Genomic DNA, 27,133 nt, shown 5'->3' on the forward strand with positions numbered 1-27,133 from the left:
GAATGTATCTCGTTAGGTATCTTCAACAGTTGCCACTTATTTCACATTCAAACATTGCCATCCAATTTACTAAAGGATTCACTACAAACTTTAGAGAGTAACAAATACTGTTCGTTACTTATTCAGTTTGTACCTTCAGCAGCTCTTCAGGCAATGAATTTATACAGATATCCAAGCACAAGTTATTATCCCTTTATCTGTTTTACTCCTACATTTATTGCACGGAAGGCATAAAAGTTATTAATTATAAAAGTGAATGTTTTTCGAGGTAGTAAAACTAGCGTGAGTAGAGATATCGTGCAATAAAGGTAAATAGAAGTTGAATATTCATATCCGACAATGTAGAGAGAAATTGACCGTGGCTTCTTGTTTTGTGTTTATGATAGAACGTCTCGAATACGATGCCGAATTTGTTTCAAAGCAGGTTCTTGTAAAAAGTTACTATACGCTAATAATAATATCTAATATTTTATTGTCGTTCGATTATTAGTATGATTATTATCAGGAAGACATGTTTTTTGTTGTTCTTTACATTTTTTTTCTTTTTGCTAACAGTGGCAGAATGCTCCTAACGCATCGAGATCGTACAGCTGTCTGGAGAGAGAAGTTCACGTGCCATTGCAAATGACTTTAATCAACGACGCCCCCAACGAGATGCAGTGTCGCATGTGGCAATTGCACAATTAACTCCAAAAGTTCCGGGAGACAGGATCAGTGAACGACAGATGACGATCAGGACGTCCCAGAACTTCCACCGACGCGATAGTGCATTCTCGCATTGTTTTCTTACACCTGGAAAATAAGATATTTGGAATAATCATGCAGTCGTAACTTTTTACTGGTTAAAGATACGTCGGAAAAACCTTCACCATTGCATTTCTCGTGAAATTCTAGCCTGATTTCATATATCACATCATCCCCTTCAAAACTATAAATTTTTAGTTGAATTCAATATGGCGGCCACTAATATGGCGGACGTCCGCTTGGAACACACCAGTATGGTTCCTCCTAGGCCAAACCTGTTTCCATCATGACCATTTGTGGAGACTTTTGAATCACCCTCTATTATGCTTAGTGCCTCTCCCACAAAAAAAAATGGATCCGCATATGGTGCTCATAAAGAGATGTGACGTACGACTTTTTGCATTTTGTATTTATTGAAATAGTACATAAGTGTTTTGAGTGTTCCGTGTGTTAGATCTTCTTGCTTCTTGTGCGGGTCTCGTGCATCAAGTAGTTTCCGAAGGGTGGTCGTAGTTGCTCAAATCGATTCCTTAGAATTCCTGCTGGGAAAAATTCCGTGTGGCCAGTAGGAAAGGAAGCAGTTATGCATCATGGTGGAATTGGCTCATATGCAATTGCTTCCCATCTGCTTCTCTCATGTGTGTCTTCATTCTCGTGAGTGCCGGTCTTCAAGCAGTTCTGAAAAAGACAAAGACATTTCGATTACTCTAAGCCAGTGATTCTCAAAGTGTGCTCCGCGACGCTTTCCATGAAAAATACCTTGTCACATCTTCATACTTGCAAAGTCGCCCCAGCGAGTGAAAAAAAGCTCACGCCACTAAAATAGTGCAGTCAAGGTCACACGCTTTCCAAGTTTCCCCTTGCCTCCTCCACACCCCTGCCCCTCCAGGGTTTCCATAGTTATTCTAAGCTGCTCAGTCGACATTTCACGCCTTGCACTATGCTGTTGATTTCGTTTCAGCTGTTTTGAGTATAAGGGTTATTTGGTTTTCTATTTATTATGCGTGATATTGATGAGCAGAGTCTTGCGTGTGGTACATTAGCCGGTGGAGGTAAAGTACGTGCCTGCCGAAGTAAAATAATCATTGCTAACGTTTATAAAATATAACTGATTTGACAATCCCAGTGTAGTTTCTTATTGCAGAAATTCCGAAACTTTCAGGAAATTGCAGACATTTCGTCTGCGGTCCCATCTGGTGTGTGCAATTCCTGCCCATCCATATCTCGTCCTATACGTCTCGAATTTAGGTAAATAAAATAAGTCCGAAGAAATGTTTATAAACAAGTTGATAGAACAGGTAATTTTACTGAACCAAAAGGGGTGGTTCGGCCCGTTGAGCCCCCCTTAAATACGCCCATGGTCATGAGTATTATTGGAGGCATAATGCTATGAGGATATATGACCATTTTCATTAATAATATAGTGTGATGATAAGTTAAAAACAAACAAAAAAAAGTAGTATAGTGTTCGGGTTCTAAGCCATCAATTGGGGCTCGTGGGGCTCGGCGTGGGGCTCGATCGCCTTAATGGATTTCTCTCGTAAGGCGCAGTGTTGCCAACTCCTTACCCGAAAAAATCACCAAGGTTTTTGGTCTAACCTAACCTAAAACAAGGAGCTGGCAACCTTTTTCTCGCAGTGTTGCCAACACTACACCCGAAAGTAAAGCTCGGTGGGGCTCGCCTTGATGGTTTGCTCTTGTAAGGCATAAGCCCTATTTTCTCGCAGTGTTACCAACATCTTACTCGAAAAAATCACCAAGGTTTTTTTTTGTCTAACCTAGCCTAAAGCAAGGAGCTGGCAATCTTGCTTGAGGCTTGTTTTACAGTGCATAAAGCAAGGTTGCCAACCTATTGGTATTTTTGCCATAGCTTTTTACAAAAAAAAAGCTGTCGTCGTAGCTTTTTATGATGTATATTTTGAGGGGCACAGAGTTGGCGACACTGTGGGTTTACTGTAGCTTTTTATGAGGGGGGGTTTATTGCCCTCTGTTTACATCTGGCAACACTACCGTAGATTTTTTTGACAGTGTTGTTAACCTACTGGGTTTTTCACTGTAAATTTTCATCAAAGGACCTGAGGGGTCCATGTATTTTTTTATGTCTGGCAACACTGTTGGGGGCCTAGTGTTGGCAACACTGTGGGTTTACTGTAGCTTTTTATGAGGGGGGTCTATTGCTCTCTTTTTATATTTGGCAATTTTATTGGATGTTCCTTTTTTGAGGCTCGAAATTATTATTTGAGGCTTGAAATCATCATTTGAGGCTCGTCGGTGTTACGTACCCACTCCACAAAAATTCTACTATATGATTTTTCACTAGCTAAGCTAACCTACAAATAGGAGTTGGCAGCACTGACTTATAAACCCACTGGGTCCTCTTGGCATGTTTTTTCATGATGTGTTGCTAGGCTATTGAGCATCTTGGCGTATACAATGTATATATTTTGAGAGGGGGGTTATAGCTTTTTATGCTGTACGAATACTGGAAGCTTGACAGTGACAACCAACAGAGTAGGTAAACCTACATCCAGGAACTGGCAAAACTAGTTTCAGACAGTGAATTTGAAATAAAATATTAAACAAAATACATGAGTAAGCACTGTGATTACAAATAGTACCAGTGTTATGCCCCCCAACTCCAACTGGACAACTGGGGAAAATAATTGTACAACAATTTGTACCTAATTGTATAATACTTGTACCTAATTGTACAACATATACACAGACATAAAAGAGAGAGCCTTCCCGTAACTTACTTCATGTACAATTTATATGATTTTACAACTGTGAAAAGAAAGCATATGTGTTCTGTATGCACACATTTATTCTTATTTTTCGAAGTTGAATGAAAGCACATGTTTTTACGCTCTCGTAATACTAACCTTGCTCCCACTGATTTTAAATTGCTTCCATCCGCTTTTTTTCTGTGTTATTTCCGCATGCACGCAACATTCGCTTTCAATAGACAGAAGGAGTGTTAGTATAGCAGGCTCCGAGTTTACAATTTATTAAATTAAACAATAATTTATGTAAGAATATACTTGTACTTACCGAACACAAAATAATAAAAGCACATGTAAATCTTTGCGTGTGTTCATGTTATATGACGACTGAGTAAAAAAATAATGTTGACCCCCCGAAAGATAAAAGTTCCTGGTTCGACATCAGATGCATGCAAATTTTATGTTTTGCTCTCCAAAATCTTGATTTTTATGTTTGTGCTATTTGTCATACAGCAGAGGAGAAGAGGGGAGAGGGAGGGGAGGGGGTACTATTAGCGCCATCTATTAGCAAACAATAGAAATAAAAAGTAGGGTCAAACTTTTTCAACACCCAAACATTTTAAACGTCCTCGTTTAGTAATACGATCAGCAGAAGACGTTTAAAAGAGTACTCTTAGTCGAGAAAGCTAATTGCTAGGGCCCATATATTGCTAAAATGTTCCTTGATTTGCATATTTCTCATACCGCCATATGTTGTTCTAGTTGACTTCTTCCAAAAAAATGCTAATTAGCGAGTGTTAATTAAGCAAGGCAAGTAAAAGAAGCAAATAGGGCAACATTTGCCGGCGTGAGAATATGTAAAAATTCGATTCAGAGATGGATCGAATTAAAATTGGGGGATATTTTGCATTTTTTTCCTATAATGTACAAAACATTTACCGTACATAATCTTTTCCATTTACAACAGTATAAAATAAGAGGAATGTGTGACAATATCCATATTAATTAGCAAGGTATGTTGTATGCTAGGTTAGCTAATTGTGTCTTCTACAGCTTCACTGTATAGAGGAAAGATGGAAAAAGAGAGCTCTACAAAAACTAACGCTCTTAACAATATTGTATGTTTGTGAAAATTATATATAAATAAGGCATAAGCGTATTATCTACTTTCATGTCAGATTTTCCCAACCTGTGAGCTGTAGTGTTTAGGTGACAAGCAACCTGCTCAAATATAATACTGTTGACAATATTGAACGCCCCGTGAAAATTATATATAAATAAGGCATAAGCGTATTATCTACTTTCATGTCAGATTTTCCCAACCTGTGAGCTGTAGTGTTTAGGTGACAAGCAACCTGCTCAAATATAATACTGTTGACAATATTGAACGCCCCGTGAAAATTATATATAAATAAGGCATAAGCGTATTATCTGCTTTCATGTCAGATTTTCCCAACCTGTGAGCTGTAGTGTTTAGGTGACAAGCAACCTGCTCAAATATAATACTGTTGACAATATTGAACGCCCCGTGAAAATTATATATAAATAAGGCATAAGCGTATTATCTACTTTCATGTCAGATTTTCCCAACCTGTGAGCTGTAGTGTTTAGGTGACAAGCAACCTGCTCAAATATAATACTGTTGACAATATTGAACGCCCCGTGAAAATTATATATAAATAAGGCATAAGCGTATTATCTACTTTCATGTCAGATTTTCCCAACCTGTGAGCTGTAGTGTTTAGGTGTCAAGCAACCTGCTCAAATATAATACTGTTGACAATATTGAACGCCCCGTGAAAATTATATATAAATAAGGCATAAGCGTATTATCTGCTTTCATGTCAGATTTTCCCAACCTGTGAGCTGTAGTGTTTAGGTGACAAGCAACCTGCTCAAATATAATACTGTTGACAATATTGAACGCCCCGTGAAAATTATATATAAATAAGGCATAAGCGTATTATCTGCTTTCATGTCAGATTTTCCCAACCTGTGAGCTGTAGTGTTTAGGTGACAAGCAACCTGCTCAAATATAATACTGTTGACAATATTGAACGCCCCGTGAAAATTATATATAAATAAGGCATAAGCGTATTATCTACTTTCATGTCAGATTTTCCCAACCTGTGAGCTGTAGTGTTTAGGTGACAAGCAACCTGCTCAAATATAATACTGTTGACAATATTGAACGCCCCGTGAAAATTATATATAAATAAGGCATAAGCGTATTATCTACTTTCATGTCAGATTTTCCCAACCTGTGAGCTGTAGTGTTTAGGTGACAAGCAACCTGCTCAAATATAATACTGTTGACAATATTGAACGCCCCGTGAAAATTATATATAAATAAGGCATAAGCGTATTATCTACTTTCATGTCAGATTTTCCCAACCTGTGAGCTGTAGTGTTTAGGTGACAAGCAACCTGCTCAAATATAATACTGTTGACAATATTGTACGTATATTGTATTGTATAGGAGACTAGAAGCATATAATTTGGCGAAAAAAAAAAACCCAAGTAAGGTCATAGAAAATAGTTAAAAAAAAAAGTGAACAATTATATTTTGCATTGCACAGCATTAGGTATTAAATAACATACCCCCAAAAAATCTCTGCATTATGCGTTCTGTAAAAAATTGCCCTACGTGCCAAATTGCTGTGTCAAGTAAACATTTTCAAAGGCACTGTCGTACTTGTGTGCCGGGAAAGCGAATATGTGCAACCAAATTGTGCTCTAAGTGTGGAATAAATTTTACTATTGATAACTTCAAGCGACACCAGCTTACTTGCAAGAGCACTGGAACATCTCTACCACAACCTTCCAAGCGAAAGGTAGAAGTAACCTCCCTCGATGCATCGCCACCTGCCAAACGCGTCAAGCTGGCGAAGAAAGCAGACCGAATTGCGTTTGAGCATTTATTAGAAGACTTTAACATAACATCAGACAGCTTCTGCGATGTGCGTAGTTTTCTGGAGAGCGAGCGAGCTAAGATAATATCCATCCTCAACGATGCATTGGCTACATACTCCACTAAATTCTATGCTGTGCTATGCTGCAAGTATAAGAAACCGTCTGATGAAATATATAAATTCTTCCATGCCACAAAAGCAAAAACACTGCATCAGGCAGATATCACTGACCTCGACAGCATCTACGACAAGTTTGTCGAGGAGTTTGTGGCAAAGCACGAGGAGCATCGGGCTAAAGGCTCGGGCGGTTCGCTGTGTGGCGACCCCCACGAACTTTGTCTGAAACTTAGCAAGTCCCTGCCACTGGCAGGGTCTAGCTATATTGCCCTGCCACCCGAGGTTGAAGCAAGGAAAGCTGTTCTCAATATTCAGAACAAAGACACCAAATGTTTCCTCTGGTCGGTGCTGGCAGCATTGCACCCTGTTCACTGGAAAAACCACTCGTACCGTGTTGCTCACTACAAGCAGTATGAGTCGGAACTGGAGGATGCAATGGCCGGGATTGCCTACCCTGTAGAAGTCTCGCATATTCGCAAGTTTGAGGCTCGTGCTCGTGACTTGTTGGGCCTGCAATTAGCCATCAATGTTTACGGTCTCACCGAGAACGAAAATGAGGTCCATCCCATCCGGGTGAGCAACAACAACGAGGTACGAGAAATCAACCTCCTGCTCATCAAGGACGAAACCCATCACCATTACACCCTTATCCGTTCCCTCTCTCGGCTTGTTTCGAGCCAACGGAGCAAAGACAAAACCCACGTCGAGGTGTGTCGCAGGTGCTTGGCTATATTTTATAATCGAGAACAGCAGGGTTACCGGTACATCAGAGGACCCAACATTGCTGCTGAGAAGCTAGCTCGCCACATGCTCTATTGTGGTACCAACAAGCCTGCACGAATTATCCTGCCCGAACCTGGTGCAGTAGAGTGCTTTCGCATGCACAGTGCTATGGTGAAGCATCCTGCCTATATTGTAGCAGACTTCGAGGCCTTTCTTCAACCTCTGTCTAACTGCGAGCCCAACCCCGAAACATCCTTTACCATTCCTTTCCAAATCCACGAGGCCTCGAGTTACTCCTATGTTGTGGTGTGGCGAGACCAACATATTGCCTCCGAGCCCTATGTGTATCGCGGTCCCGACCCGGTCAAGCACTTCCTGGAGAGAATGCAACAGGAAGCCATCAAGATAGGGAAGGTGCTGTTGGCCCCCAAGCCCATGCTGCCTCTGTCTCCGGAAGACAAGCATCAGCACGAAATGGCTCTAAATTGTCCTGTTTGCAAGTCGGTCTTCACTGACGATAACAAAAAGGTCCACCACCATGACCATTATGGGACCGGAAGCTACATTGGCCCGTGGTGCAACAGATGTAACTTGAGAGCCAGGGACCCGCGCTTCATACCGGTCTTTTTTCACAATGGCTCGGGATATGATTTCCATCACTTGGTTACACATCTAGGGTACGACAATGCGAGAATCAATGTCCTGGCACAGAACGAGGAGCGTTATATTAGCATCAGCAAGTGGGTGCCGATCCCCAACTCAAGCAGCAGCATCGAGCTTCGGTTCCTCGACTCTCTGAGGTTCCTCCAGGCAAGCCTCGATGCTCTTGCTGGGAAGCTCAGAGACGACCAACTAGCCATTACTACATCAAGTTTCCCGAACTTAGATGTCGCACTCATCAGACGTAAAGGGGTCTACCCCTACGAATACGTCACAGACCCTTCCAAGTTCGAAGAAGAGTTGCTGCCTCCCCAGGATAAGTTCTACAGCCAGCTGAGAGGTTCTGGTATTACCGACGAGGAGTACAAGCATGCTCAGTCTATGTGGGTCGAGTTGGGTTGCCGAACTTTCGGTGATTACCACGATGCATACCTGAAGCTTGATGTGACGCTTCTTGCCGATGTGTTCCAGGCGTTTCGGGCGACTGCGATAAACATTTACAACCTGGACCCTGTATATTTTTACAGCCTTCCTGGACTGGCATGGTCGGCCATGCTCCTGCTGACTAAAGTTAAACTTTCACTTATCTCCGATAATGATATCATGCTTTTCATCGAGAGAGCTATCCGGGGCGGCATGGTCCAAGTGTCGCAACGCTTCGCACACGCCAACAATCACCACATGGCCACTGGTTACGACCCCTCCCAACCATCAAGCTACATCATGTACACTGACGTGAATAATCTTTACGGGCACTCCATGATGCAGCCACTCCCAACAGGACAGTTTAAGTGGGTTGATCCTTTATACCACGACATCGAAAAAGAGTGCGACGAGTTTGGGTTTTTTGCCGAGGTGGACCTTGACTTCCCCGAGAAGCTGCAGGATACATTCTGTGACCTTTCGCCTGCTCCGGAATTCAAGTGTCCACCTGGCTCGGATCAACCGAAGCTCGTCATGGACTTGGAGCCCAAAAAGCGTTATGTGCTACACTACCGGAACCTCCAGTGGTTAATGCAGCAAGGGGTCTCGGTCAAAGCAGTTTACCACGTACTCTTGTTCAGGCAGTCTCCATGGTTGAAGCCGTACATCGAACTGAACACCAAACATCGCACTGATGCCACTTCGGAACTTGATCGCGATTTTTTCAAATTAATGAACAATGCGGTATTTGGGAAGACCATGGAGAATGTGCGAAATCGCGTTGATGTGAGGTTGGTGACGAAGAAAACACAGTGTTGTCGACTTGTTGCAAGCCCGCTGTTCAGGTCTCGAACAATTTACAACGAACAGATGTCTCTGATTCACATGAACCGGGGCAAGGTGCTACTCAACAAGCCCATCTATGTGGGAGCTGCAGTTTTGGATCTGAGCAAGTTGTGCATGTTCGAGACATATTACGGCATACTACGTGCACACTACAACCACAATATCTCGCTCCTCTACACAGACACAGACAGCTTGGTGTACCATGTTCGCACGGCCGATGCGTATGGTGATATAGCCAAAGTTCCAGCTCTTGTCAAGCTCTTCGACACATCGGGCTATCCCCAGCTAAACCGGTATGGAATTCTGCCCCGGAACAAAAAAATACCCGGCAAACTCAAGGACGAGAAAGACGGGGATGTGATTGTGGAGTTTGCTGGACTTCGTGCCAAAGCCTATGCGATCCGGGCTGAGGGTTCTGTAACAAAAAAGGCAAAGGGTGTAAGCAGGCAAGTGGTTCGGGAGCACCTCAAGTTTGAGGATTACCTCGAGTGCCTCAGAACAAAATCGCCCATTCTACAAAAAGAGCATCGTATCCAAAGCGTCGATCATGTGCTTACAACTAATATTGTCAGGAAAGTTGCTCTGGATGCACACGACGACAAGAGGTGTATTCTTGAATGTGGGGTCCATACACTTCCGTGGGGCCACTATCGCCTCCAAACTAGTAAGACCTGCCCAGAGTGTAACAAAAAGTAATAGGCAATGCGAAAAAAAAAACAATTTTAATTTACTTCCACTTCCTCGATTACATGCATGCATGGCACAGCAAAATTAAACTTCTGGAAACTGCTAATTGCAATTTGTACTTATATATATAAAATTCCACATTTCTTATTGTGTGCTATTTTTTTTTTATTTATTTAAAACTGTTCAGTTACTCTTTCATTCTTGACGTCATACACAAATGTTTTCTCTGCAATAAGAATGACACTGCACAGAGTATCTGCAGGCAAGGCATCGTGGAACTCGCATACGATCTTGATGTTGGTACGATCGTTGACCACCACTTGCTTTCTTTTCGTGGTGTTGATGACGGTCATGGGTCTCCGTGCTTTGAATTCGCTGGGCGTGTAGTACATGTCCACGCTTCCCTCGGTCACGCGTTTGTAAGCCGTGTAAGCTTCGTAAAGTTTGAGGTAATCGTCTTTGGTCACGTCGAGGTTGTAATTCTCGCGCGGGAACACTTCGTTCCTACCGTTCTTCAGATAAACGATCTTGATCTTGCAGTCGTCGAACTTGCTGGAATTTTTTTCCTGATTTTTGTCCCTCCCGGTCTGAAAAAGCACTACGACGAAATCTGGCATGTCGAACTGTATGTTGTTGAACTGCGTCGTCACGTCGAATTCCATGTGACTTCCCGACGCCATTTTCTGCACGCACTGGTAACCGTGAAAGTGAATCGGCACCTGCGGACTTTTCAAGATCTCCGCTTTGTACTTGAGGGCGTAATTCGTTTCGTATTCCACCACCGGCATTCTCAATTCCATGCTCCGGATGACGCATTTCGCTGCTTCGGGTAAAGTGTTGGCTATCGGCGTGGTGCCGTCCGGACCCAAAGTAGCGTATCGCATCAGTGCGTCGTTGTCGTTGGCCGCTCTTCGAAACGTGATCCTCAGTCCTCCCTTCCACATGATCTCCTTGTAGTCCGAGAAGAAACCAGGCAGCAGACGCATGGGAAAAAGCACCGTGTGACTTCTCGTCGATATTTTGGTTCCGGCTTCGAATCCCCCGGCCTGGTAGTACGCGGCGTGCGTTTTGGATAATTTCAACGTTCCCACTGCCGTCGACGTGATGCCTGGATAATCTATTCTGTCGATGACGGTGTTGTGTTTCCTCACCTCCACCTGCGAGAACAGGTGAGGCACGAAGTTGTCCACGAGTATCAAGTTTGCTGCTGCGGGAAACGCGTCTCCGCTTTCCTTCTTCACCACGTCGAATTGAAGATAGAGGTCCGCTCTGTGAGGATGAATAAACCCGTCGCCTACGTCCACGTCGTATTCGATCTCCCTGTTCGCTTCGTTCAGATTGGCGAACGTGCGACGGTTGGGAGGGAAAGATTGTAATTCGTAACTTTCGATTTGCTCCATTTTACATGTGTGGTTATTTATTATACGTTGATCTCCACGATGGCCGTCGTAGTGGCACCTGCGAAATCCACCACGTCTCCTTTCTCGTTCGTCACCACCAACTCTATGTCGTCTATGCGGTTGCGACATACTGGAAAATAGATCGGCGAAGAGGGCGTGTAGATGATCGGTTCCATGAACTCGGAACTTGGTTTGAAAGTGGCTATGATTCCCGTCTGCTTGTGACTTCCTAATAATCCGTCCGAAGATTTCGTGATCATGCCTTCCGCCACGTTACAGTGTACGTTCAGAGTCTCTATGGCCAAGAATTTAGGAATGTTGGTTGCTACGTGCTTGATGCCAGCTTCGAGTTTTGGGTGGTTGTTCTCGAAACCTAAAAGTTCTCCCATGGTGCCCAGGTCCACGGTCTCCGTCGCGGATAGGATTTCCACTCTGTGCGTGACCGAATTTTGAGAAAGGTATGTGCCTTTGGGTAATTGAGCTTGCAAAGTGGAAAGATTGTATTGACCTGGCGTGACGACGATGTGTTCGCTTCCGACGCTAATTTTGTTGTTGTGCTGCGTAACATTAGGTATGAGGTACATGCTGTAGAATGCACGCAGAGCCACGGATTTAGGATAGACGATGTCGTCGTGCAGCGTGAGTTTCAAGATTGAAGATTCGCTCGTGAGATGGAACACGCCCATCCTAGTGATGCTGTTTGAGGTTCCACAATGCTTTCTGGAAATCCTCGATCGTAGGGTTATTTATTTTAGAGAGAAACGCGAGCACGGAGAGGCAGAGATGGCCGCAGTTCACGTCTCCGAAATTTTGAATGCGTTCGTCGTTGTAGTATATAGAGGATTTGTTCGTTTTCAGATAATGAATTAAATTTGTAGGTGGAACACCTCCGAAAGAATCGAAAACGAATGCTTTATCATCGTTTTTGTGGTAACATATCCAATGCGTGCCTGGATTTTCTTGACCGTCCAAGTTGACTACTCCGCATTCTCTTCTTTTAACGCTTGAAGGTAGCGAGTCGGACATGAAAACTCCTCTGAAGTATTTGATTTGTAACGGTTCGATCAGAGATTCAATGTCTCGGTTGGTGAGTGCTTCTGTTTCTTTTTTTTAAACTTTCTCATCACGCCTTTTCCTCCTTTCTTCTCCATGGCCAGGTTGTGACGTTTCTGTTCTTCCAACTCGGCCTTGTTCTTCTTCGAGTCGATGACGGTTTTCGCGATGGCGGCACTTCCGCCAGCCAAACTTCCAACAGCCCCCAATGCTGCTAGGATGGCCGGGATGCTGAATATGAAACCTCCGACCTTTTGCTGTTTCCGCGAACGCTGCAATCTTTTCAATTGAGGTGTGCTGAGAAGTAATTTCATTCCGTGTCCTTTCGACAAGCAAGAACGTTTCTTCTCGCGTTGTTTCTTGGTGAGTGACCCATCGAGAGCACCTAGATTTTTTAGATTGGAGTATGGTATCTGGTACACGACACCCTTGGGCTTCATGTTGATGCTCTATGTGTTATTTTCACGGTATGTTATTTATATATATATTCTGAGATTTTTTCTTGTGTAGTTTTTTTACGGTATGTTATTTATATATAAATGTTCAGAGATTTTTTTTACGGCCTCGCAGTCGCTACACAAATTCTATTACGTGCTTCGTTTTCTTGCCAAGAAGTTCCTTTGTCCCCTTGTACACGATTCGAGTTTTGTTCTCGATTAAAATAGATAGCTTCTCGTCGGATAACATGTTAGCGTATCGATCTGGTAAAAATAGACTGTATTGTGCGTTGAGCAACAAGCGTACCTTGGGACCATACTGGGTAGAAACAATTGAACCGGAAGTTATCGTGTAAGGTTTGTCGACTTCCAATTCCTGAATTTTTACATACTCGACTGACAAATTTAGCATTTGTTTTAATGCTTGGAGATCGCTCATTTTTTCAGTCGTCATATCAAAGAAAAATTTCAGAGTGTTAGAGAGAAATTTAATTGTTTTTCACTATGTGTGTTATTTATATATACCAAAAATTATTTTTTTATGATGTGTGTTATTTATATATCAAGTTTTTTTTTTTTTACTGGATGTTATTTATATACCCCACCCCAATTTTTGTTTCGTGTTCATGGCGATGGTGGTACCCAGTGCGGCGACCCGTTCACCCAGCGATGCGTCTCTGCTCACGAACCTTTCGAAAGCTGCGTGCTCCAATTTTTTGTCTGCTTCGTGACGTGCGTCCAGATCCGTCTGCGTGGTGTTGTAGGCGATGTCGTGATCTTTGCATGCCGCGTCCAACGGATTCACACCCTTGTCTCCTCTCTCCAATCTTTTCTCGAGTTTGGTACCCGGTCCGCAGTACTGGTAGCCAGGTAGATGCATCTCGAAAGGTAACTTGTTGATGATGTCGTTCACGAGTCCCTTTCCTTCGGCCACGTTCCAAAATTTCGGAGGCAGCGTGTTGATGATTTTGATCAGGTAACCTATGCCCTTGTCGTCGTTCACGATGAAGTTGGAAAGTTTCGTGCTGATCATGTCCACGATGCCAACCTTCTCGTTGTAGAAATTACGGTTGCCTGCATTCTCTTCGCCGGCTATCACCAACAATCGGTCCACGAGTTTCCTCACGTCGTCCACCCAAACGAATTCTTTGGGTAACGTGTTGTAGCGTTTGACGCCGCTGCCTGTTTTGACCTGGTTCCAAATCGGTTTGATGAGATTCCTGTACTTCTCGCCGCTTTCTCGATTTCACCCTATTCTGCGAGGCGTCGTTGTTCTGGTACAAGGCATCCGTCATGATCAGAATTTCCTTGTAACTTTGGTAATCTTCGTCGGTATAATCTTTCGGCTGCTTTTTGGCGACGAGTTCCCACAGTCCCACCGTACCCGGATACCTGTTCCAACTATCCTTGTCGCCTAAATTGACTTTAATGTCGTTGCCTTCGAAGGTCACCTTCGATTTCCCAATCTTCCACACCACACCGCCGCCTTCGCTGGTTTCCATGCTGGGATACAATCCGAACACTTCATCCTTGTCGAATTTCCCCGTGCTCAGGTAGTCTCGTGCCAAAGGTCCCAACTCGATTTTATCCGAAGACGACGTGCTGCCTATGGCTCGACGTCGTGCCGGTGCATCCTTCAGTTCGAACGGCGTCGAAGGAATGCTCGAAATGGGCGTGGGTACGGCGTAACTTTTAGCTGCGAGCGGTACGAGTTCATTAATCAAATTTTTATTTTGTTCCGTGACACTTTTAATTTCTTTACCTAGACCGCTGATGGCATCGATCACAGGTTGATCCTGACGTTTCTTCTCTTCGTAGAATCCGCGATTCTCGGATTTCCAACCTTTGAAGCGTTTCGCGAGGTAATCGCGAAGCTTGAGATTTTCGTCTTCGATTTTTCGTTTCGTCATGACGTTATTTATAAACGTCGTTTCTCACAACGTTGCAACGTTTAGAAAGTCGTTGATTTTGTTTCTGTATTTTCCGTTGTTGGGTTTCCTCGTCATGTCGATCGTCGCGAATCCGAAATCGTCACCGTTCCAGCAAGTAGAGCAGCAGCCTTCCGAAAATTGATTGTAGTTCATGTCTCCGCCTACGTAGTCATCATACGCGTGCTTGAGGTTGGTGTGATCTTGACGAAACAAACATATGAAATTAGCGTTGTCGCGCACTAACTGTTTTGGAATTTTGGAAAACGTTTGAGCTAGGTAAAAACAATCCATTCCTTTGTGACGACCTTGCGTGAAAAAGTTGCGAATTTCATTTTGATTTTCCAGGATGGCGTCGTCGAACACAACGACTGAATTTTCACGACAATCGTCGAGTGGTTTTATTTCCGAGGCGAACGTTGCAATGTCCAGACCATCGTACAGTTTCATCAGTTGCTGGTATTTGGATTGCTCCAAACTTTTCGAGAACACGTACAGGTGCCTGTTCTTCCAATCTAACCAATTCGGTGCGAGGAGAAAATTGTCCACGAGCAGTGTCGTTTTCCCACACCCCGAAGGACCTACGATCAGACAGCGGATGCTGTCGGGAAGCAACTCACCGTTCTTTTTTTTTCTCGTTTGACTTTCCGGATCCGGTAGACGCTTCACCACGTTCCACGTACTCACAAGATCACCTCGTTCGCGTCGATCCAACTCTTTTCCGGAAGTCCCAGCCATTTGACAAACAGTTTGTCACCTTTCCTACGCAATACTTTCTCGATGAGGTACGTGTCGGGGTGTTTTGTTTTAGAGAGTTCCTCTTCGTAAAATCTTCCTTTCAAAATCTCGCCGCTACTATCTTTTATTATATACGTGTGTCGGTTTCCGGGTAGAACTCGAACCACCGTAAAGAGTTCCGTGCTCCAATTTTTTGTGAATCCCTTCTCGAAGGTGCGTTTGAATTTGCTGATCCTCACCTGGTCTCCAATTTTGTATTTAGCTTTTTTTGTCGTGGGTGTGTACTTTGGACAGTAAACTGTAGAAATTAAACGCTGCTCGTCGGACTTGGTAACGTCGGCTGGCTTCATGCCTATCGTTCTGTGTACCGTATCATTATAGGTGTCGACGAGTTCCGGCAGGATGTCGACCCATTTGTAATTTCCCCGAAGCGTGAATCGTTTCCACATGTGTGTTTTCAAGGTTCGATTGAATCTTTCCACGATGCTGGCTTTGATGTGACTGAAGGTCGAATAATGTTGAATCTTGTGTTTTTGAATAAACTTTTGGAATACGGCGTTGTAAAATTCCTTCCCCTTGTCTGTTTGCAGAAACCGTGGTCGTCTGCCGCCGCTTTCGCGAAAAATTAATTTGAATGCTTCCGTGACGCATGTTCCTGTTTTGGCTTTCAAAGGTAGAGCCCATGCGAATTTCGAAAACGTGTCTATGACGGTGAGAAGGTACTTGTTGCCCTTGTTCAATTTATGTACGTTTTTCAAATTGCCGCTACTCATCTCCACGAGGTCACTTTGCCAGAGTTCGTCGATGCCCTTGGTTACCACAGCCAAACGTTCGTAGTTACGGCGTGCAGGTTTATGCAATTCTTCGACGATGGCTTGCCTAGACATTTTTTTTAGAGATTACGTTTCAAGAGAAGCACAAGCGTGATGGGATTCAAAGAGGGTGGCACTTCGCTCGTGTTTTGAATGATCAGCTTATCGCCGGCACTCACGTCGAAAACGGTGAGATCTTCGTCTTCGTGTATTTCATATATGTTGCGCGTTTCGTTCCAACGTGCCAGAGGAATGTTTCCTGCTTTCTGGACACCACGATTCGATATCAAAGTCATGGTGGGAACGCTAGCTTTTCTACCGTGAGACCAGTACGAAAATTCGTTTATCTGAATCGTGCCATCGAGGAGAAACTTGTAGTACGGATGATAAGGATGTAACATGTACAATTTGTTACCTTCGACGAACGTGGAGATTCTCTGTTGATTGGGTACGCTGTTGATTTCGATTGCTTGCAGAGAATGCAGTTTAGCGAATTTAGTGTCGACGCCGAGCAGATTACTGTGAACTTGTCCGAGTTTATTTTCGATGGGCAGCAAATGCTCGACTATGGTATCTGTTACGGCAGAAAACGACGGTTTGATTTTCACTTCCACGTTCAACTGCTTGTAGTTTTCGTTGAGTTCTTGCAACTTGGCACCGAAAGAGGCCAGCGTCGATTCCTGCGTGGATTCCAGCACTCCAACTTGATCTCTGATGTTGACGACAATGTTCTGAAGGTTCTCGACTTGATTCAATTTCGAGCTCTTCTCGGTAAGATCGTTCACGATCCTTCGCATCTCTGTAAACTGCGTGTGAAGGTCGGCGACGCTCTGCGAAGTGGGCAGCGTCGACACCAGCGAACTAATTTCGTCTCGAATCTGTTCCACGTTCGCCGTTTCCGTTTCTAGTCGTTTCAGCATTCGAGATATGTTTCTTTTCAAAGCGTGCAATTCTTTGGAGGTGGGGAGATTGGCCACCCTACTCTCGAGATCGCTCAATGAACTTTTGATGTCGTTCGAATCGGATAGTGCCGTCACCGCCGTTTTCAATTTTTCCAAATCTTCGCTCGAAGGCACGCTCGTCCGTAACGATTCCAAGTCACCCTGTATGTTGTCGAGTACGTGATGAAAATGAGCGAGATTCGTTTCGACGTTCAAATTTTCTAAATATTCGATCTTCTGCTGAACCGTGCTTAACGTGTCTTGAATGCTCGTCAACGCTCTCGCTTCAGCGTGAATATTTTTAATTTCTTCGTTGATCAATTCCAAGGACGCCTGAAGCGTAGCGATGGTGGTTTGAATGTGTTCGAAATCTTGATAGGCCTCCAATTGAATTTTTATGTTCGCGACGCTTTTACCGATGACCTGCAGTTCGTCCGACGATGGTAGGTTCGTCATTGTATCTTCCAAAGTCTGCAACTTGGATTTAATTTCTTCTAACGTGCTGGTGAATTCTTCTTGTAATTTGGAAACGACGACATGTAAGCGTTCTGCATCTATATCGTTCACGACGGTTTGAAGTTCAGAGAAATTCTTTTCTATTGCGGAAGTTCGTTCTTCGATTTCGAGTTTCAATTTTTCCAAATCTTCATTTTTCGATTGAAATTGCTGTAATTTGGCCAAATCATTTTGAAGCGAATCCACGCTCAACTGTATATTTTGAACGCTGTCGTAAGAAGGTACGTCGACATAATTTTTTATGAGCGTTTTCAGTTCGGAATCGATTTTCAGAATGGGGTCGAGACATTGCGTTTGGAGCGTAGCGATTTCCGACTCTAAACTTTTGTTTAAGGTCTCCTGCAAAGCAATCAAATCGGTCCTCAACTTCTTAACTCGAATGTCCAACATGAGAATCTCTTCTGCGTGGTCTACACGCTTGGTGTTGCCGAAAATGTCGTTAGGCATTTTTGGTTAACGGTTATTTATAATAGGATAGACGATTCGTAATTCTACAAAAAGAGGAATGAGTTTGTCGTAATCTCCGAGAAGTTCCATGTAAAGATAATCTCCTGCAGAAACATCATACGTAATGTTAGAAAGCATCTTGTCGTGCTTGATTCGAAAAATATTCTTGCCGGTAGAAATTTTGATTTCGCCTGCGTTTTCCGGATTCACGGTGATTTGAAGTTTCCCGTCGATCGGAATTTCGTAAAAATGTAAATTGTTATTAAAAACATAAAACATCTTGCCCACATCGTCATTCAGTTTCGTCCAAATGCTGTTGAGATGAACAATCAGTAAACCATTGAGTTTAGATAATACGGAAGGTAAGAGGTTATTGGAATTTGGCGGTGCAGTCTCCATGTTGATCTGTTTGCGGAAGCCAAAAAGATTCATTGTCTTTGTTAGTTATTTAAGAATACGGTCAAAGTTTTTTTTTTGTAATGACACGCAAAGTTTTTTTTGTTTGCTTGCGTCACAATACAGGCACGCGCGCGCACGTGTGTGTGTGCGACACATTGTTCCCGAAAGAGGTTTACAAAAGTCACGATATATAAACATTTGGTCCCACAGTTGGAAAATTACGATAAGTTGCATTCAAAAGTTTCAAAATATCATATAGCAGAATTTTTGTAGAGTGGGTAGGCAACACCGACGAGCCTCAAATAATAATTCAAGACTCGTCAGTGTTGCCAATTCCTATTTGTAGGTTAGCTTAGCCAGTGAAAGATCATATAGTGGAATTTTCTTCGGATGGGTTGGCAAAACCCAAGCCTCAAACAAAACATCCAATAAAATTGCCAAATATAAAAAGAGAGCAATAGACCCCCCTCATAAAAAGCTACAGTAAACCCACAGTGTTGCCAACACTAGGCCCCCAACAGTGTTGCCAGACATAAAAAAATACATGGACCCCTCAGGTCCTTTGATGAAAATTTACAGTGAAAAACCCAGTAGGTTAACAACACTGTCAAAAAAATCTACGGTAGTGTTGCCAGATGTAAACAGAGGGCAATAAACCCCCCCCTCATAAAAAGCTACAGTAAACCCACAGTGTCGCCAACTCTGTGCCCCTCAAAATATACATCATAAAAAGCTACGACGACAGCTTTTTTTTTTGTAAAAAGCTATGGCAAAAATACCAATAGGTTGGCAACCTTGCTTTATGCACTGTAAAACAAGCCTCAAGCAAGATTGCCAGCTCCTTGCTTTAGGCTAGGTTAGACAAAAAAAAACCTTGGTGATTTTTTCGAGTAAGATGTTGGTAACACTGCGAGAAAATAGGGCTTATGCCTTACAAGAGCAAACCATCAAGGCGAGCCCCACCGAGCTTTACTTTCGGGTGTAGTGTTGGCAACACTGCGAGAAAAAGGTTGCCAGCTCCTTGTTTTAGGTTAGGTTAGACCAAAAACCTTGGTGATTTTTTCGGGTAAGGAGTTGGCAACACTGCGCCTTACGAGAGAAATCCATTAAGGCGATCGAGCCCCACGCCGAGCCCCACGAGCCCCAATTGATGGCTTAGAACCCGGACACTATACTACTAAAAAAAGTATACATAGAACTGTACACTCGGGTTTAGTAATTGTGCACCAGTGGCCGAGCCCGTCCTGGTATCCAGAACAGGTTCTGTTTAATTTTTTGGACTTAGGTGTTCGAAAAGTTTGAAAAACCGCTTCTCTATGCACAGAACCACGTCCATACAGGCCCGTAGCGAGGAATAGGATAGGGGGTCTGACGCCTAGGCGCTATGCACAGGGGCGGCCATTCTAAGTTTATTCTCGTCAAAGAGTCAGGAGTGGTTCAATTATTCGTACAACATTTTCAGCATGTAAATATCATACACCATGGCATAAGAAAAATCATTGAAGGACGCTCAATAAATGTCGATGCTTGGTAATACAAGGGGGAGGGGAAGGCACCAAACCACAATCCTTTATAGAGCGCCAAAATATATACAGGGTAATTCAAAATGAATGGTGCAACTTTACACAGTTATTATGACGTTACTATTTATGATAGTAAATCAAACAAGCGTAACGCAACTCCCATGCTGCGTTTGGGATCGAACCAAGAACCTCTAGATTGAATTGGGTGATGTAGTTATTTCTCATTCATCTCTCAGATGGTTATCACTCGCTTGGCCTAAATGTGATAAATGCAAGAGGTTACATTTAAAGGAATGGCGATAGAAATTAACTTAGGTTAGATATGGGTTTTATACTCTCCATGACCGAACCGATATGGATTGGTTTAGAAAAGGATGTTACTTGCCTTACAAATAGATGAAGATTATTCCTATACTTGTCCTCTCAAATGTCACTTGTCTGATCTTCCTGTGAGACATCGATTCAATCACACACCATCGTCCAATAATCGTTCTCCACTTTGCTTCTCTCTCACAATCCGCAGACCTTACTCTCTCCTCGTATTCTCGCCAACTGATCATTCTCTCTCCCTTCCAACTCTCATGCCACATACGCCTTCCAAGTCAATCACCTGACCTTTGCCTGATTAATTATTCAGCATTCCTTTCTCTGCTACCTGCTATGCTAAGACTTTATACTTCTTACCCAATGCCTTGGGTACGATACGCTCCTCTACCCCCTAAAGAAAATCTTTTGATTTTCACCTAAATATGAAAGATTTAAAGTTGTATTCCATATCGATCCTTCCTATGGAGAGATTTTTTTATTATAAAATATTTTCCCAAAATTATTGAATTAACATATCATAACCAAACATATGTAATTTGATTAATATAGCTCTTGAAAAAGAAAAAGGAATGGAGAAAAATAACCAATAAATAAACAATACTTGTCAGCGTATGAAAGGTAAACACTGACATGTGAGTTTGTCATGCTGATTCATGCATGCAATGATTGTGAGTCTTACGTCACACACGTTGACGTTATGATTGTCCATGCCTAAAATATGGAAACACACACGACGTGACACAATTACATATAAGGTCATTGTTCCATCCGTATTGACCTAGTTCAAGGTTTATGGCACAGTAACACACTAGCGAGGTAGTATGTAATCAATCCTGTAAACACTGACACTGCACAACACTATTAAATATTTTGAAGTTAATATTTACAAAATCAACAACATTTGTGATACTCATCCGAGTTACACTTGCACACATATGTCATATTATCGATGTAAATTTCACCGTCTCTTACTTTAGTGTATCATGTAAATATAGCTGTCGTTTTTAGTTATAATATATGTCAATTATCACAGTAAATATTTAATTAAAAAACTTGAAGTTTATCAAAATATATACACTGTATCAGTAACTGTCCTTGAGTCATAATATATGTACATGAATTTATGTATTTGAAAATAAGAATATAATAGTGTTCGATAGATAAAATCACAGCACTAACATTTGTCCATAAAATTAATGCTTGAGTGATTCTGATTCTCACAAAGAGTTCAAGTAAAATACCATAATTTTACTCTTGTTAACATCACTTAATAGTCTCTGCGTATAGCAATGAAGTTTCTTCTTGAACCAAACCACGTATACATGTATATATTAGTTCCTTGTGGCCGTGAAAAATGTTTTTCACTTTGATGCATTAACTTTGCAGCTACAAATATTGTCATTGATGAAAAACGTACAGTAGACAACTACATATCGTCGAATTGTGAATGTGAAGTATTTAGTTGTATGTAAATATTCATTCAAATCGATGTATGTATTATCAGCGTTGAATGTCAGGTCTCACTACTACTTGACTTCAGTAGGAATTCATTAGAATAGAATGAAGGAGATCCGTGTTAAACGATTTGGTGCTTATCAACTGATTTCGCTGAACTGCGTAATTAAAATTGATGAAAGGTCTAATTGTAATTCATGTTTCCACGTGTCAAAAAATTAAAAGAAAATCTCAGAAATAAAAATCTTGAGAAATTCTCAAAAATGTTCGTAGATCAAAATAATTTATCTGCGTCCTTCAGGTGTAAATCGTGTTGATTTCTCATTTCTCCAAGGTTTTAGCTGGTGACCATCTCTGGAAGTTGACATCTGTGAAAGAGCTGAACTGAGGACTGTTAACATGGTTTCATAATATTGTTTAAATGTTCATATCACCGTTAAAATTTGAATTATCTGTGAGGCAATTCAGGTAGGTTTTGGAAAGGAAATTTGCATCATATACCGAACAGGCATTTCCTCCTGATTGCTAGTGTAATGTTGTTTGTGAGAGAACGTAATATGTCGGTATGTGTAGAGATCTTGTTGAGACAAGGGCGCCTCTAAGTCACCCTTATTTTTTTAAAAAATAGTACTTGTAAATATTACAAATATGAAAAATCTTGTAGTTGAGGGTTGTTATATTTTAGGAAATGGAATTTGAAAAAGGAGTACCGATTCAGTTATAACATTTACTCTTACTATAAATTACCCAAATTCTAATTAATGCCATCCTTTACACACCAAATATAATTAGAATCTTGAGAAGAGAAAAAAATAAATGCTAATAATTACTGAAAACAAATTGAAGTTTACATATGAATTGAATGTAATATTATAAATACTCTTGAGAATTTGAGTGTAAGCTACTGCAAAATTTAAATCATAATTGATTTGTGAAAATATATGAATACTTAATTTTACTGAAATCAATATAAATAGCAATTGAATGAAATGAAATACTTTAAATATTACCTAAAAATAATGTGTCTAACAATCGTCCTTCTGTTAGCATAATATTGTTAAAGATAACGTCATTAATAAAGATTAATTGTAAAATACACAACTTGCTGATAGTGTCCATGACAACCATGCTTATTTTTATTTCTCATCCCCCGTGGCTTTGACAGAACATTATTAGCAATTGTTTACTCTCCCGGAAATTTGATAAGTTAGGTTCAACAATCGCGTAACAGAGTAACGACAGTGCCGAACACATCTTTGAAATAGTTAACCAACCTTAATGCAACATCCTAATGTTAATTCTCCTTTTTCCACAACCCAATCGCCGAATAACCTAGTTGAAACTCTGCTCTTATGTATTTGCACCTTACCGCGTAGCATACTCCTTGGTCTACCTTTTGCTTTCTTTTCTTTATATTTTGTAATAAATGATTATTAGCACAACGTGAAGCGCTAACAAATAAAAATTCCGGCGCCATATCGCACGTACGTAATTTGAAAAGCTAGAAGGCTCTATTATTTTCATCATATTTCGGAATGAAAAAGATTAAAATCGCAGTATTTCACGTACTGCAATGTTTTCTCATCGCATTTGCGAAAAATGGATGAGAAGCCCAAAGCACTTCACCACGTAACGCAACTCCCATGCTGCGTTTGGGATCGAACCAAGAACCTCTAGATTGAATTGGGTGATGTAGTTATTTCTCATTCATCTCTCAGATGGTTATCACTCGCTTGTCCTAAATGTGATAAATGCAAGAGGTTACTTTTAAAGGAATGACGATAGAAATTAACTTAGGTTAGATATGGGTTTTATACTCTCCATGACCGAACCGATATGGATTGGTTTAGAAAAGGATATAACTTGCCTTACAAATAGATGAAGATTATTCCTATACTTGTCCTCTCAAATGTCACTTGTCTGACCTTCCTGTGAGACATCGATTCAATCACACACCATCGTCCAATAATCGTTCTCCACTTTGCTTCTCTCTCACAATCCGCAGACCTTACTCTCTCCTCGTATTCTCGCCAACTGATCATTCTCTCTCCCTTCCAACTCTCATGCCACATACGCCTTCCAAGTCAATCACCTGACCTTTGCCTGATTAATTATTCAGCATTCTTTTCTCTGCTACCTGCTATGCTAAGACTTTATACTTCTTACCCAATGCCTTGGGTACGATACGCTATTTATGATAGAAAAGCAGACAAGGCATCAACGTGAAGAAAAACTGTGGAAGTTTTACTCACATGACTCGCATTACAAAGATTCAACATTGAACCACGTGTAATGCGGTAAACGTCCAAACGATAATCAAGTACATGCTATGTACGAGACAGCAAGTTATTGTCCATTGTTTTGAAAACACCAACAATTCGCAGTTGTTACTTTGGTAAATCTTTTGGAAATGTGAAACATGTGCATTACTACGAAAACGCATGTGGAAATGTCTTTGCACCATTGTGAGTGAATCAGTTCTTGATGGCTCCAACACACAATACACCTTCTACTGGTCACTAGCCATTTTGCAACACTGGCGATCCTGGTGGAACAGCGGCAAAGCAGCATAAGCCCACTTAGTGAGAAGAAAACTTCCAGGGTTTTTTCTTTGTATTGAGGCCTTGTTTGATTTTCTATCGCAAATAATTACGTCATGATAACTGTGTAAAGTTGGACCATTCATTTTGAATTACCCTGTATACTGTCTTGGGAATCTCTGGTGCGAGCGAAAGAAAACAAGTCTATGCGCGGATAGACAGTGCACAAATGCTGGTTGAAATTGGAATATTTGAATTCATAAATAATGTTGATTTATAAACCATTTCCAAAGTTCAATATCCAGTTATCGAATTGTGATAAAACAAAAAAAAACAATAACCAAAAAAGAAGCAGTTCCATGGGCCAACATCAATTTTATGGGGACAACAAATTGTTGTAGACTACATATATGTGTGTGTGTGTTTTATGAGTGAGTATATTTGCAATTTCTCTGAGAGAAGTAATTCTCATATATATATATATATATATATATATATATATATATATATATATATATATATATATTATATATAATATTATTTCAGTACAATTTTATGTATACATATGTATACCATATATACTATATTGATGCGTTTACTGGTTTCAATTACTTCAACTACGGGGATCGTGACTATGAACGCTTTAGGGGTCAGATGGTAGAGCTAGGTTACGTTTATGGTCCCCATACAATCTCGCTGACAGGTTTCTGGCAGAGAGTGGAATGATCTCAAGGGATGTTGACGAAGAACATCTTACCTCTCGGCCAAGCGGTTTAGTGTAGACGTCAGGCGACAGAGCACGAAGTCCTGAGTTTTGTAACGTGATCGGTGCGCTCCATACAAATACTAAATTAATAGAAGGTGACCCAGAAGGGGTGGAATCGATTATTTAATATCGCGCCGACCAACGTACAAAAGAATGAGTGTGAAGTTAATGAAACGTTGTTCGTCTCACTTCAGTCCCGCAGATGGGATCCAATGGCCTAACACGTACGTGTGGCCCAAACATTGAAACTCGTATATAAGTAGTACCGGACAATTTAAGAAAAGATAGTTCATCTTGAAACTTACTTATTTACGCTTTCTCTCCTCTAGTGTATCTAGTTAATTCATTTCCACATTAACAAGAAGTTGATTTTTGTGTATGCACGGATAACAAATTTTAAAGTTTTGCACATTTATTATCATCGGACACCGCAACGTAGTTTGTCCGAGATTAATTCGAACAGGTACAAAAATTCATGTTGCAAACACAAAACATTTAGACGACCAGCGTCAAAAAACAATGACAATTCAAATAGTTTAATGCTTTACAACAAACGAGGTCTTCGCGACCTCAATAATTTAACGTACATTCCAAGGACGCTTAAGTCCAGATTCATGCAAAACGGACAATCCAAAACAATATGAAAGTCACGCAAATTGGAACCCTGACAAATCTTTACTCTATAGATCCTTTTTGATTATTAACTGACTCAATTTGATGCTCCCTCATTTGTACTATAAAAATTTATTACTCGTGGCATATTCTTAACAACACGTGACAATGTTGTCCTGCAACTTGTCTGCTTCGACGCATTCTAATTTGCCCAATAAAGAGTACTACGTATGTGGGAATATGCTCATTCGGACGACGCATACAAATTTGTTCACACCATTAGTTTCGTTTTCCTTGTAGGAGAAATCTACAATGGTAGCACTAACGCAACTCGCGAACTCAATAAGTACAATTTCAATTATAGTTCCTTTTACATACCTTATGTTCTTGGCGGGACGTCAAATCCCACGTCATCGGCTCCATTCATTCTCGTTCACGGTACTTTTGGGTAAGACACTGTTCTGCGACGGGAAAACTCTCCTATTTATCACATTACCATGTTGGAATCGTCTCAGGACGCCTCGTAACCTCTTCTGTTTTAGTTACATGCTTGACTCGACGTTGTAGTGGTATCTAGCCAAACAGCACCTTCCAATTTGACCATCACTGCTGCAATCCAATGGGGATGAGTAACCTCTTCCGTTACGGTTACCTTTGCTTGACTCGTAGACTCTGCCTCGCCACACTGCAACGCGTGACCAATACAACGTGGTATGTTCTTTTCAGTTCGTCAAAGACCGTTTCTGCCTTGAAAACGGTCTACATTGACGTCAAGCATCACGCGCATTATGTGTTTCTGCAAGCCAAACACATAATCACACAACTTGGCCATATCGCTAATCCCCGTTGTACAAGTTATCTCACACTATGATTAGTATTATCACGCAGAACTCGCAAGTAAAAATCCTATGTCTAAGTACTTGCCCAAGAAAATCCGCCCCTCGACGAGTCAATACTGTAGAGAGTTTATACAAAAAGTTGCTTCTTTCGCTCGTCGTCGGCTCTCTTCTTATTTGTTTGGCACACACCGCCTATGAGCGATTTCTTGCCAGAGGTCCTATTTGGTAGAAGTACAGTACACTTCGCTCAAGAACTCCTATACTTATACATGAATAAAACTTTTCTTCGTCGTCGTATCGTCTATTAACGATTTCCACTTCTCTTCTTCTGATACCATGTCTCTAAAGTGTAAACACGCGTGGTTTGTTATGAGAAAGTTTGTTTACATTCCAAGTCTCTGTTTATCTTACAATGTTGTGTTTCCTTGGAAAGCTGTACAATATCCAAATGACGTCAGACGGTGGTTCGTAGAGTAGAGTCGAAAGGGACATCGGAAATGGGACATCCACACGTTGTAACTGTTTATAAAGAGTATTGCGATGGTGTTGTCGAAGTGGGCATTGC

General features: G+C 41.5%; 1 protein-coding gene across 2 annotated transcripts in view; it reads right to left on the reverse strand.

Annotated features, from left to right (window-relative positions):
• Positions 1–913: 913 nt before the first annotated feature.
• Positions 914–27,133, reverse strand: part of LOC146002703 (uncharacterized) — a 124,668-nt gene continuing 98,448 nt past the window's right edge. For both annotated transcript variants that reach the window (XR_014443746.1, XM_083140660.1), the window contains exon 3: positions 914–1,422. Coding sequence is in view for 1 of the 2 variants with exons in the window: in XM_083140660.1 (XP_082996786.1) it covers positions 1,333–1,422 (90 nt within the window). In the remaining variant the exon portion in view is untranslated. The remainder of the gene's footprint in view (positions 1,423–27,133) is intronic.

This window comes from Lepisma saccharinum, chromosome 18 (assembly GCF_977018435.1).
Source record: "Lepisma saccharinum chromosome 18, izLepSacc3.1, whole genome shotgun sequence".
NCBI classification, from domain to species: domain Eukaryota; kingdom Metazoa; phylum Arthropoda; class Insecta; order Zygentoma; family Lepismatidae; genus Lepisma; species Lepisma saccharinum.